General features: G+C 38.1%; 1 protein-coding gene across 4 annotated transcripts in view; it reads left to right on the plus strand.

Annotated features, from left to right (window-relative positions):
• Positions 1-12,623, plus strand: part of LZTS3 (leucine zipper tumor suppressor family member 3) — a 49,132-nt gene that overhangs the window by 25,906 nt on the left and 10,603 nt on the right. For all 4 annotated transcript variants that reach the window (XM_072406646.1, XM_072406647.1, XM_072406649.1 and 1 more), the window contains exons 2-3: positions 5,302-5,646; positions 8,504-9,334. In XM_072406646.1, coding sequence (XP_072262747.1) covers positions 5,341-5,646; positions 8,504-9,334 — 1,137 coding nt within the window. In that variant the 5' untranslated portion in view covers positions 5,302-5,340. The remainder of the gene's footprint in view (positions 1-5,301; positions 5,647-8,503; positions 9,335-12,623) is intronic.

A 12,623-nucleotide genomic window follows, 5' to 3' on the forward strand; every position in this document is an offset into this window, starting at 1 on the left:
AGGGGGGTGGTGCATTTTTCAGGCCCATGTAAACTAAAACATGGATGAAAGATGAAACCAGACACTTTTTATATAATTTAGAGGCTTCAAAGATATGATTTCCCCACAATAGTTGATGTCTATGGCCCCCCTACTCCTAGCTGGACTCCTTAAGTTTGTTCTGCATCTTGAAGACTTTATCCTTGAAGTGAAGCACCATCATTTGATTTATTGATGACCTCTTTTGCAGAACTGTTGAAGTCAGGTGAGTTCCTAAGAGATTATCAATAGCTTTAAAAACTGATATCTGTTTCTGAGCATAGTTGGCCCTTTTATTTGATTTTTTTGTAAACCAAAATGACTGGTTCAAACAAAAGTGGTTGCCATATCCATTAATGTACATACATTTGTATTTGATGTTCAAGCCATGAGTATTTACCAAAACGAGAGAAATTGTGTTAAAGTGGACTTCTTCTAAAATGGACAGTCCGCTTACCCCCTCCCTCGCCCAAAATCACCTACTTCTGGTGGGTGATATTTCACATTGCTGGACATGGTATTATTGTCCAGGTTCCTGGCAGATGAAATCCGATGAGAAGATATTCCATGGAAAGAGTGTCTTTTTTTCAAATTTTGGGCTGCACTGTGTACCACATAAACCTTTTTGAAAGCATAGTGACGTCGTCCTTTCCTAGGTGACATGGCTATAAAAAAGAAATAAGCCAAGCATAGTTCTAACTTTTTTATTTTTAGGGACATTTTGCCTACTAACAACAGGTGATTTGGAGAAGGGGCCCATAGAGTGTAAGAGGACCTTCTATTTTGGTGGAAGGTCTGTTTTAATATTTGGAACGTTCTGAGATGAAGTTATCTATTCAATCCTCAATCGATTTCAAAGTTGTCTTTCTTGTGAACCAAGTGGGATTCCATCCCCTTTATAAGTGTGAAATAAGGACATAATTATGTAGAAGCCAGGGTGAATCTTTAACCTGAGAGATCCCCTAGGACTGTGTTAATTTTTTGACTGAGATTGGGTTTTTGGTAATCAAATTCCCCTGCAAGTTTGAAATTCACACACAACCCAACACGTACTGGCAATTTATGAATTTTCTCCACAAGAGCGAACATTACACACATAACCTTTACTTCAACTCACTTTCATCTGCAGCTCTTGCAGCAAACACTTAACTAGGGAAATCTCTCGACTGAAAAATTGACTTTGACAGCACTGAGGCCAGAGCATAGTAGGGAGGCGTAGAGGGAGGGGAGCCAAAAGTTCACAGGCAAGGCGAGAAACTCGAGAGGGACCAAAACTTCATACACAGGCAAAGTTGTTAACGAGGAGAGAGATAACGTGCCTAACATCATAAGTAGCCAAATGTCAGATTGCAGAGAAGAAAGCTTGGTGTTACCTTTTTTTTTAAACAAGTTTTGTGCAAGAACTGTCATTTGGAGGTGTAGCCAATTAGACCAACTTTCTACTCCAAGATGACAGTAATCTCACACCAATGCTTCACTGTTGAAGAATTCTTCAAAGCTGGCATGTCAGGTTGCTGTTTCTTGGGCTGCTCATGACCCTGTATTGTCTAACTTAAGGCTGTCTGCAGAGTTATATGGTTTTGATTCAAACTATGGTTCGAGGAGTGCACATGGTCTTGGGGAACTAATGGCATGGCCCTCAGGCCTTAGCAGCCAGTGGTCAACATTTTGCATGCTTGGGTTTTTATTGGTGGTTGCTAGGTTTTCTTTTAAATTTTCATATTTTATTTTACCTGTGCTGTCCTTTACCCTGCAGTTTTAAGGCTACTATAGAAGTACAAATGTTGGACCATTCATTGGTAAAGAGCTGTGATCACTAACATGGGCAGCCCAGTGACTTAGGTCTTAGCAATCCTATTTTGCAGTCCTATGTTTCAATCTTGGTTGGGACAGTGACACTTGTATGTTCTCCCTGTGTTTGCATGGGTTTTCATAAGTTTCAGTTAGTGTAAGACTATGTGTGATGTGTTGGTGCTATATAAATTTATAGTGATAAAAATATGCAGTCTGTGACTTTTGCCTGCAACATGATCTTTGTATCCACACACCCCTGGAGCATGTCTGCAGTCTATGACATTATTCTTTAGTAGTTCCATGCTTTCTAACAATTTTCTGTAACTTTGTGTACACCAGTATCATCTTTGGCCCTTTGGTAAAGGTCAAGTAAGTTAACCACCCTTTCTTAACAAGCTAAATGAAAGAAACCGGCCTTTGAAAATCACTGTCTTGGGTTTACAGGATCCATATCTTGTTAGCCTACAGTTGAACTTCAAGGAGATGGTTTTCAGCTGCACTACACAAAAATCAGCTTCTTAAATCTGAGCTGGAGACTAGAGATGGATTTGAGTGACCAGATGCAATCATGGAAAAGTGTCAATGTGCTTTTGTATGCATCAACTAGGTTTAGTGAGCAGTATCTTTTTCAGTTTTCATCACCCTAAATTTATCATGATTTTAGAGAAGTAAATTATTAGGCATAATCTTGTTGGCTAGAGTAATGAGTACCAGTCATTTGGCTAATGTCGCCAGTAAAGGGGAGGCATATGAATATTTTTTCAGTAGAGCTTCTAGTTGATGTACAAGTGTTGCCAATTCCACCTTGTTTATGCTGGTAAAATCTCAACATCAAAACTCTAATTGTGATGAAACCAGGCCCCCAAACCCTCCTCATCCAATAAAGGACCCCAAGTCATTAGAATATGGGAATCCCAGAACAGAAGACCTGGGTATTGCTGTTGTAGAAAGGGTTAAAAAAAAAAAGACTTTTAGACCTATTTGATGACTGGGCCTGATACACTGATTTTCACCTATGATCGAAAACAAATAAACAGCTGACAAATCTTAAGAGACCAATTTTGGGGTTACTGATTTTATGTGGATAGATCAATTGGTCATATCTGATTGGAAATCCCATTACTTTTCATCATAAAGAAACAATTGGTAGTGGGGAATATCATGCAGATGATATTATATCATGCGTGCAGTGTTTTGAAATTGATTAGCAATTGGAAAATTGACCAGTCAGTTGAGTGGAAAATTGGCACCAAGTCTGCTTGTATATGTTAGGCCAGAGAGATAAGTAGAGGGCAAGAGTTCAGATGGAAAGTATGGGAATTTAGAAGCAAGTGAGTAAGCAAGTAAGTAAGTAAGTGCTATTCCAACTTGGCAGGTTTGATAGGGAATTTTAGGGCAGATCCATCATCAATCTTCTCAATGTTGACAGAGAACTGATGGAGTCAACATATTTGGAAGAATATATAAATATGGGATCTACCAAGAGAAACTAAAGGTTTTGTAGGTAGTCTGTTGTTAAAATGCTTATGGAACAGCTCTGTATACCGTTTTAAGCCATTTTTGTAGTTATATATTAAAGAAATGTTCATCTTTGAATGAGTTGCAGCCATTGAGAGCTTTGAACTGCATTTGGTATTAGCAAAAAATTAAAGCGGACTTGATTCTAGTTTCCTACCCAACATATCTGTGTTTTCTGAAGATTCCAAGCTATGTTGTAAAATAAAGACCCTACAAGATGTTTCTGTACCATTGGAAAGCAATTCATGTTGATAAATGTAAAGTTATGCACTTGGGTGCTAATAACACCTATACATCATATGTTCTAGGGGGGGGTACAACTGGCAGAATGATGGAGAAGGATCTGGGTGTTCTTGTAGACCACAGACCTAATAATAGCATGCAACGCCAAGCTGCTGTTTCCAAAGTGAGCAAAATATTTGTTGTATTAGAGAACATATAGACTGCAAAGATTGAGACATAATCCTGCCACTGTAAAAAGCATTAGTCAGACCTCATCTGGAATAATCAGTCGAGTTTTGGCCAGTAGTTCACCAAAAGAATGTTGTGGAACTGGAAAGAGTGCAGAGAAGGGGAGCTAAACTAACAACATGATGGAGGAAGATATTACCTGAACTCTATTTGTTCTCCCTCAAAAAGAGATGGGAATATGATTACCTTATTATCTGTATATTGTGTACATATATGAAATGGTCATTAGGTCGACCTGGTACAGAGCTAATAATTTTAAGGACATTGTAGAGGACAAGGGTATCCCCAGTTTAATGTTTTTATGGTGGTCAGATGTCCACATACTTGTGTCTGTATAGTGTACATTTGCATCAATTCAAATTTTAAGTACAAGATAGAAATGTATGGAAGAATAAGAGAGAAAGGCAGAGTTTTTTGGCAAAATAATGGCTAATTTTTTTTTATTATGTCTACCCTATTGGGATGAATACTAATCTATACTACCACTTTCAATTCCTAGTATCCTTTCCAAGGCTACCTGTATCTGTCCAGTATCACCAAATGTTTCTCATTTGACTTTCCATTCCAGCATTTACCTTTAAATACATTTTTAGTATTAATTTAACACCTAAACCAATATCACAGTATTAATTTATCATTATTATTTTAACGGCTATTAGCTAATTTTATCATTGAATATGTACAATATTCATGGATTACATATCTTGCCTCTACGTTCAAATTTGGCATTATTATTTTTATATTTTGCGTTTGTATACTTACCTCTACTCTCTTACCTCTACCTCTACTTACCTCTACCTCTAGTCACATAAAGCTACTGTAACACCTACCCTTAGTGTTACCTTTGTACCATATCTATATCCATGTATATGCTCATATTGTTCCATTTTTTGTAATGTCATTCAAAAAATCAGTATACCCCTTTATTTATTTCCTTTATGTGTATTTTTTGTTATCAGTGTATAGTTTGAAGCTACTCCCCTGAAGAAGCCTAGTTAGGCGAAATGTGTCGGGACATGCTACATTGTTTATCCTTACCCCATTACATTTACATTCTCAGAGAGCATTGTGATTTATCCAGTTCATTTGATTCAAAAAGCGACCTCCCTTTCCCATTATGGGAATAAGGGGACAAACCACCTAACCTCATGTTTTATTATTCGAGGAATTGTGTGTTGTATGCTAACAATATAACTCACTTAATATATCAATAATAACTATTATGTTGCCCAAACCCGCGCCTTTCTTTTTTATTCTTCTAAACCTTTTGACATAATTGGGGTTAGCATTATTATTATTTTCAAGGATAGATAGACCTTCCCTCCACTTTCCATATCAAGATGGAAATGTAAAATGTACATAAGGTAGACAATTCTTACAACGCTCACAGTTTTCATTTATTGTAATGGAACATAGCAGTAGACACAAGGTTTCTATACATCTTCATATAAAAAAAAGGCCAAGACAAAATAATACAACTATTTTTTTTTTTTCTTGCAGTGTCGTTAACTCCCATCACACATCCTTCTCTGTGCTGCCATGGCAAAACTAGATTCAAGACCTGTCCTGAGCGACACGACCTACCAGAGTCAAGAGTCCTTCCATTCCTTCACCAGCAGATCTTCCGATTCTCCTTCCCAGGGCAATATGGGCAGTGTTGGCAGCGGAGTGGCAAACGATCAAGAGTTTGCCATGAAGAGTGTTGGAACTAGAACGCAAAATAGCCTCAAGCAAAATGACGGCTCCAGGAACGGCTATTCAAACCGATACTCGGGGGAGGAAAAGTGTTATAAAACAGAGAAAAACTCTATGTACATCAATGGGGAACAGCGCAAGAGTGAGAAGGTGAGAAACAAAGTTTAAAGGCAACTGCACACATATCTACTATGTCTGGCTAAACAGGTAACAACTGATAGGCCAACCCAATGAAAAAAAGATGGCTACTTGATGTAGCTAGAGAATTACCAAACAAGGCTTGATTACTGGCATGCATGATATAAAATAGAGGTTTGTGTCCAGATCCTTGAAGCATAAATACAGAGGCAGTGCTCCAGTTCCTCATGCCAAGGCACTGGCTATATGATTTTATCTCATAAATCTTAACAAAATGATGTTCAGGTAATCTCAACTAGTCAGCAGCTTTGCCTGGGAACTGATTGGTTTGAGCATGTGGTCAAGGCATCCGCACTTCTATAGTTGGATAGCCACAAAAAGTATACAGTGGGACCTTGGTATAAGTCCTTAACTCGTTACAGATCCTTGGACTTATACCAAACAGGTCTTATACCAAACACATTTTTCCCCTAAGAAATAAAAGGAAAATGATTAATCCATTCCCATGAAAACAAAAATCCTATAGTTATTGACATATTTTACATTAATGGGGTTGTATAAAACAATTTAAACACTGCTTAATACTAAAGTACATAAATACAAAAGCAATTAGATGAAATAAATGAAAATGTACCCTTCCTTTACCTTGCTGAGAATAGTCGAGTGCCTACTAGGATGGTGCTGAGAAGAGAGGAGGAGGAGATGTTATGTATATCACAGAGAGTTAAAGCGTGGGTTGTTCACTGAATGGTAGCAACTGGCGTAGTGACGCTCGTGGGCAGTCGTGGCTTTGTCTCGAGAGAGGTAAGTAAGGGTAGTGCGCGGTGTTGTGACTCATTTCGACCCATTCAAGTTCTAGCACAAAGCAAAATTTTTATGTCCAAACAGGACTATTACGAAGTTGGACTTATTCCAAAGCGGACTTATACCGAGGTACCGCTGTGTTTCTTTTTTTTCCTAAAAAGGGCAACTTACAATTTAATTTAACTCAGACTCTACTGAGCCTGATTTATTTACTTTCCCTAAAACAGGAGATTATCATAAAAGAACATGGATGACCTAGCAAACCTAGAATGGATTGCTTAAAAATAATTTATTCTTGGTTTTCAAATGTTTTCAGTTCAGGACAAAATCCATTCAAGGTTGTCTGGATCACCCAGGTTCTCCAATCATAGTCTCCAGTGTTGGAGAGTTTTATTAAATCAGACACAGCATGTGGAATATGCTATCATAGATACCTTTCAGTATAGTTTTAGTTTGGTAAATGTAGCAAAATGCAGAATGGTTGACTGAAAATGTTTGTGGTATATATGTGACATATCCAGATGTTCCTCCACCAAGCCAGTGAGGGGGGCAAATATCCACATGCCGCCCAATGAGATTTAAATTTAGCAGGACAATTATATTCTTGCTATATATGTGACTAATAATACATCAGAAAGGGGAAAGGTCTAAGAAAAATTATGTAATGTATGCACACTAAAGGTGCAAAACAAACCAACCCCTTAATAATACTTAGGAGCCAGAAAGGTTCATGTGTTATCCATAAGCAAGTTAAAAGATGAAGATTACCAGGACCCCTCCCCCTCCACCAAAAAAAAACATTTTGCTTATCATCACATTTTTAGGAGATAATTCATAATGTTTACTTAATTTAGAATTTCCAAAGTGTTTAAATTAATTTACTGATTTAGGATCCATCCAGTCAACACAGCTGCAGTAGTTGGTCACATGTATGCTGATATAGTTGGATATTGCAATTAGTGGCTCTTCTTGAACACAGATCTTGTGTTCTGTGCCAAATGCAGAAGTTTTACGATAGGAACTGGGAAAATTAAATTTAAGTGTTAGCCTGGTTGATGCCACATAAATTAATGTGCATTGGGATTCCCATGTACTAAATCTCTATGTTTACAGGCTTCCATCCACTGTTCTGTTAGCAGATGTGCAGGGTTTCTAAATATGACTGTGAAGTCTAAAAGAGACACAACCCAGTTCTATTAAACACTAAATACCAGAGATGAACAATTATTATATTTCCTTTTCTCTGTAGTACAAACCTTTATAGGAAAAACTTGCAATGGGAAATGTGGGAGAAAATTGAATTTCTAAGAAAAACAGGCCATATATCATGTGATGATATAGAGCAATGAAAATATTGCAGATGGACTCTATAGGATGAACTGGTATCCCTCTTTTTTTCAAAAACCTGAACTTGATCCATTATTCTGAGTTTACGTAGAACAGAAGCAGCTGGGAAGCCTAAATAGAATATGATTTTAGATAATTATTCTCAGGGAAACAAAGTATAATTAGATATAGATATAAATGTTGTTTGGAAGAGGTAAATCATAGGACTTTAAACCTTTCTGGATATATATAGAGATAGTTGTTGATAATTATAAAATGGGCAAACACTTATTGGCCTATGTAGCAGCAGGGACTGTGGAGCAATTCATCCCAAATTTACAAAACAAAGGCACTCTGGTATGACAGATTTCTCTGCGCCAGCAGTCACTTGTAAACTATCCAGAATTCTTTTAAAAAAGCATTGCTCCTGCTCTGTGATTACATTAGAAGTCTACTACAACTTGCCAGGGTTACTTTACTATGAAGTTTGAGGATGGATTACTCCACAGTGCCTGGAGCTATAGAGGTTGGGGAGAGATTGTTTAAAGTGCTCATTAGTGCAGTGTGTTTTAGTCAGTCTCAAAGCATGGTGAAACAATCTTGATTGCATTCCCTAAAAAATGTCAGGTGTGGTTTGAACCCTACTGGGGCACATAAAAATGTAAAGGCTATCTTACTGCAACTCACAATAACATGCATTCTCCTTTTCTCAATGTGTTTGTGCTTTTTATTTTTACAGAACAATGAGCCTTTGGTTCGACCGTCTGCCTTTAAACCTGTGGTTCCTAAGAATTTCCATTCCATGCAGAACCTCTGTCCACCTTTAAATAACAGTATTACTGAGAACCGAAAAAGCTCTGGTCATGGAAACAGCAACAGTGCAGCAGTCCTGAACAGCAGTTTAGAGAAGAGCAGTCACAATAGGTCTTCAAATCAGGTGGGAGGTCTCTCAGATTCTGGTCGTAATTCACTGACCAGTTTACCCACCTATGGGACTGGTTACAGCCAGCACGTTGGCCCAATGAGCGCGTCAACAAGCCATATAAACCGCATTGGGACCACCTATATAGAGAAGAATATAGTAGGATATAATGGAATATCTACCTCAGATAGTGGACGATCTTCCAGTAAGAGCACCTCTTCTTTCAGCCGGCTTAACCATCTTAACGAGACCTTGCCTTTCCACTCGCCTTCCAGTGACGACATCATACAAGACTTGGAGGACCGACTGTGGGAAAAGGAGCAGGAGGTAATACAAATGAAAAGGAACTTAGATAAAAGTGAGGCTGCCATTTTCCAGGTCTTTGAGGAGAAGCAGAAGATCTGGGAGCGTGAAATGGAGGACCTGAGACAGAACTATGCCAACAAACTTCAGCAAGTGTCTAAGAAAGCACACAGGGCCCACCAGGCATTGCAACTTCAAATCTTCAAGCTCCAACAGGAGAAGAAAAAGCTTCAAGATGATGTTGCACAGTTGCTTCAAGAACGAGAGGAACTGGAGAAGAAGTGTATGGCCTTTAAGAAGGAGCAGTCAGAGTTCCTTCCAAAGATTGAGGAAACCAAGTGGGAGGTAGGAGCAATGAAATTCGTTGAAATATGGTCATTTCATTTTAGGTTCTTAGCTTGTACATGCTCATCATAGAATAACCGAAGCGTAATGTTCAGCCGTGCCATACATGCAACCAAGCCAGGGTCCAATTTCCCACAAGGCCACCTTGGCCATGTGCTAGTGCAGCTTTACAATATCTCCATGTAGAACTGGAACTTGTTGCTCCTGGTCGATAAGCTCTACAGTAACTTTTAAGTGCAAAGTGATTATACTGAGATCACATAGAGTACAGGGATCTGTGCAGGGAGACAGTTGTATTTAAGGAATCACTCTTCTCTCCTCATTCATTTTTCCATCCCTCTCACTCCTCTGCTCTGCCCTTTCTCCCCCTTTCCTTTCATCTCCCTCTCTCTTCTCTCTACTTCTCTCTATCCCCTCTCTTTCTCCCCTCTTTCCCATATCCATACCTTTTTCTGCCCTCCTCTCCGTCTCTTTCCCCTCACCTTCTCTCCCTCACTATCCTCTTCCTCTCTCTCTTCCCCTCCCTTTCTGTTTCCCCTTCCTTCACCCTCTCTTTCCCTTGTATGTCTCTTTCTCTTCCCCTCTCACTTTTTTTTCCATTACCTCTATATTCCTTTCCTTACCCCTTCTCTTCCCCCCTCCCTCTTTGGTATCCCCCCCCCCACCACACACACACTCAAATAAGCACGGGGAACAGCTCTTGTGAGGAGGTTGGTGGTGTAGCTTCAACTACTATTCTCTGGTAGGACACAGTAGCAAACCTTTACCCGATACTGAAATTTTGGGCTTTAAGCATGCCTTGCACAAAAAACTAAGGTCTACTTTTACATTCATGCCAATTCCTTGCAAGACAAGGGGAGACAAGGAATAAATGTTAGTAAATTTGCTTTAATTATCTCAGATTTCATACTTTGGGGCTGACATCACCTCCTGGTAAACTCCCTGGAAACGTGCCAGAAGTATGGTGAAATGTCCTTACCTAAGTGCCGATAACACACACGGGTAATGAAAGCAAATTGCTAACTTTTTCTGCATTAGGGTTCTTTTAATTTTACTGCAATGTTGTGGTTTGGAGTGGGCCTGAATAAACAAGGTATTCTTTAGTACAAAGTATAAATCTGCCTTCCAGGCTTTCCTTGAACAGTTGTATAGGCTCCTCTCCAGAACTAAAATTGCTTTCTCAGATTTCACTATACACTGTACGCGTCTCATAATGTGCATTAGAAGCTGCAACAATTCAGATAGTGCCTTTGCATTGCATTAGGGTTAAGGAGTCTTAAGAGGTGTTAGAAGATGAGATTCAGGAAGACTAAGGAAGCTACGTATAGTGCGGCATCACCCCTTCCAACCAGTCTATGTTGCATAGAAAATCATTGACACCCATTCATGACATCACCAGATAAAATAAGTTTTGTAATGAAATCAGAAAACATTAATTAGCATATTTAAATGGAGGGGAAGAAGGATGAACTTGGGAATGCAGAGAATGACAAATAAAACATAAACTTAAAATACTTAACCTGTTTTCCTTCTTCCCTTTATCTTTAAAAATCTAGCAATTAATTTTTGGATAAGGTTTTGCTGGTTTGTATAGCAAAACTGATATATAACCAGATGGAGACAAACTCCCATAGCAAATAAAAAAGCTAAACTGATGCTAAAGCAATGCAGCACAGACCCTTAAGCTGAGAGGTCATATCTGTTGGAATTTTGGAGCTAGGCCAAACAATTCCAGATAAAGTAGAGCAGCTTCCAGCAAAGCTGATAACAGACTCCAACACCCTTTTATGTCTGCTTTGGCAAATGTAATATATTAAAAGGCAATGTATATTATTTTTAGGTGTGCAGGTTTATCAAGCAACATACTATGTATTGTTATAGCTAGGTATGACACTTACTTGCTGCAGTTGTGCACAATAAAAGTTGTGTTTATTACATACATTAAAGTGTGTTTATTACATAGCAATTTGTAAAAAGCATTGTAATTGCATTAATTTACAAGGCACCACAAATACACACAAGCAAGCTTAGTTGCTCAAAATACCCCTTATCCTAGGTGCATGGAAAAGAGAGATAAAAGAAGTTAGTTATACCAGATAAACAACTTCCGCTGTACCTCTGCGAACAAATCAACCTCCTTGGCCACAGCCAACACCAGTTCTTCAAGTTTGATGAATACCAGTGCTGTTGTTATATATCTACCCCTATCTATTCTAGCTTATTTACAAAACACAAAGCTGTAGCATACTTCCAGGCAAACATATACCGGAGTAGAGACATGACATGTGTCTATTGTATGTCCAGCACTGTTAGTGATTGGAGACATTAGTACAGAGGTAAGTTTATTAACTGATGCCACTAAAAGACCATTTTATTTGGAAAAGAACAACCGAAAAATACAAATGTGACTAGCTACTGTCCCCACTACATTTGTTTAAATTATTGATTCAAGGGAAATTGTAAAAGAAAAACACAAAAATCAAATACGGTATTATAATAATGTACCAAATAGTTATAATATGCAACCTTCCATTTGTAATTCAAAACATGATCTACAAAAACAGAACGGTGAAAGAAAAACATGTTCTTATAAAATTTTCATAGATTGTCATATGAACAGGCAACTGTTTAACTGGAATTGACATTATGGTTATAGTTCTCTAACTTGATAGTATTGGATAGAATTTGGCCTTTTACATTGCCTGTAGTATTGTGTAGTTATGCCTCAGTGAGGGTCTGCTTAGTTGGTTTTTAAAGTGAACTCCTCTTGTTTTTTTTCTGAAACTTTATATTATATATATATATATATATATAAATCATCACCTCAATAATGTTGTGATACAAGTGGACACTAATCTAGTATCACTATTTCTTCGATACTATACTTTGATGAGACTAGTGGTTCCACTGGCCAAAATAGAGATCAGTATGAACTAAGCTTTAGTTTTACAGCAACTATCAAGATTTCTTATACTTTAATTTTTTGCCATGTTTTGCATTGTTTTCATCACATGTTGCCCTGGTTTGTGGCAAATTTACTATAACCGCCTGGCTACAATGCAGAATTTAGATGAAGCTATATCTGTAAATGAAATTAGTAGATGCTTAACTTTTCTATTGTACCTGGCAATGATTGTTACTCTGATCCTAGGAAATCTTCTTCTGAGGCCCAAAGGAAAACTAACACTTTCAGTAAATCAACCCCATAGTTCTCAGAGTTTTCTCCTGCTGACGTCCATGTTCCTAATATCTTTCCGCAATGAGTGTAAACTTCTACAACACCCACAAC

Source organism: Pyxicephalus adspersus, chromosome 3 (assembly GCF_032062135.1).
Source record: "Pyxicephalus adspersus chromosome 3, UCB_Pads_2.0, whole genome shotgun sequence".
Lineage (NCBI taxonomy): Eukaryota > Metazoa > Chordata > Amphibia > Anura > Pyxicephalidae > Pyxicephalus > Pyxicephalus adspersus.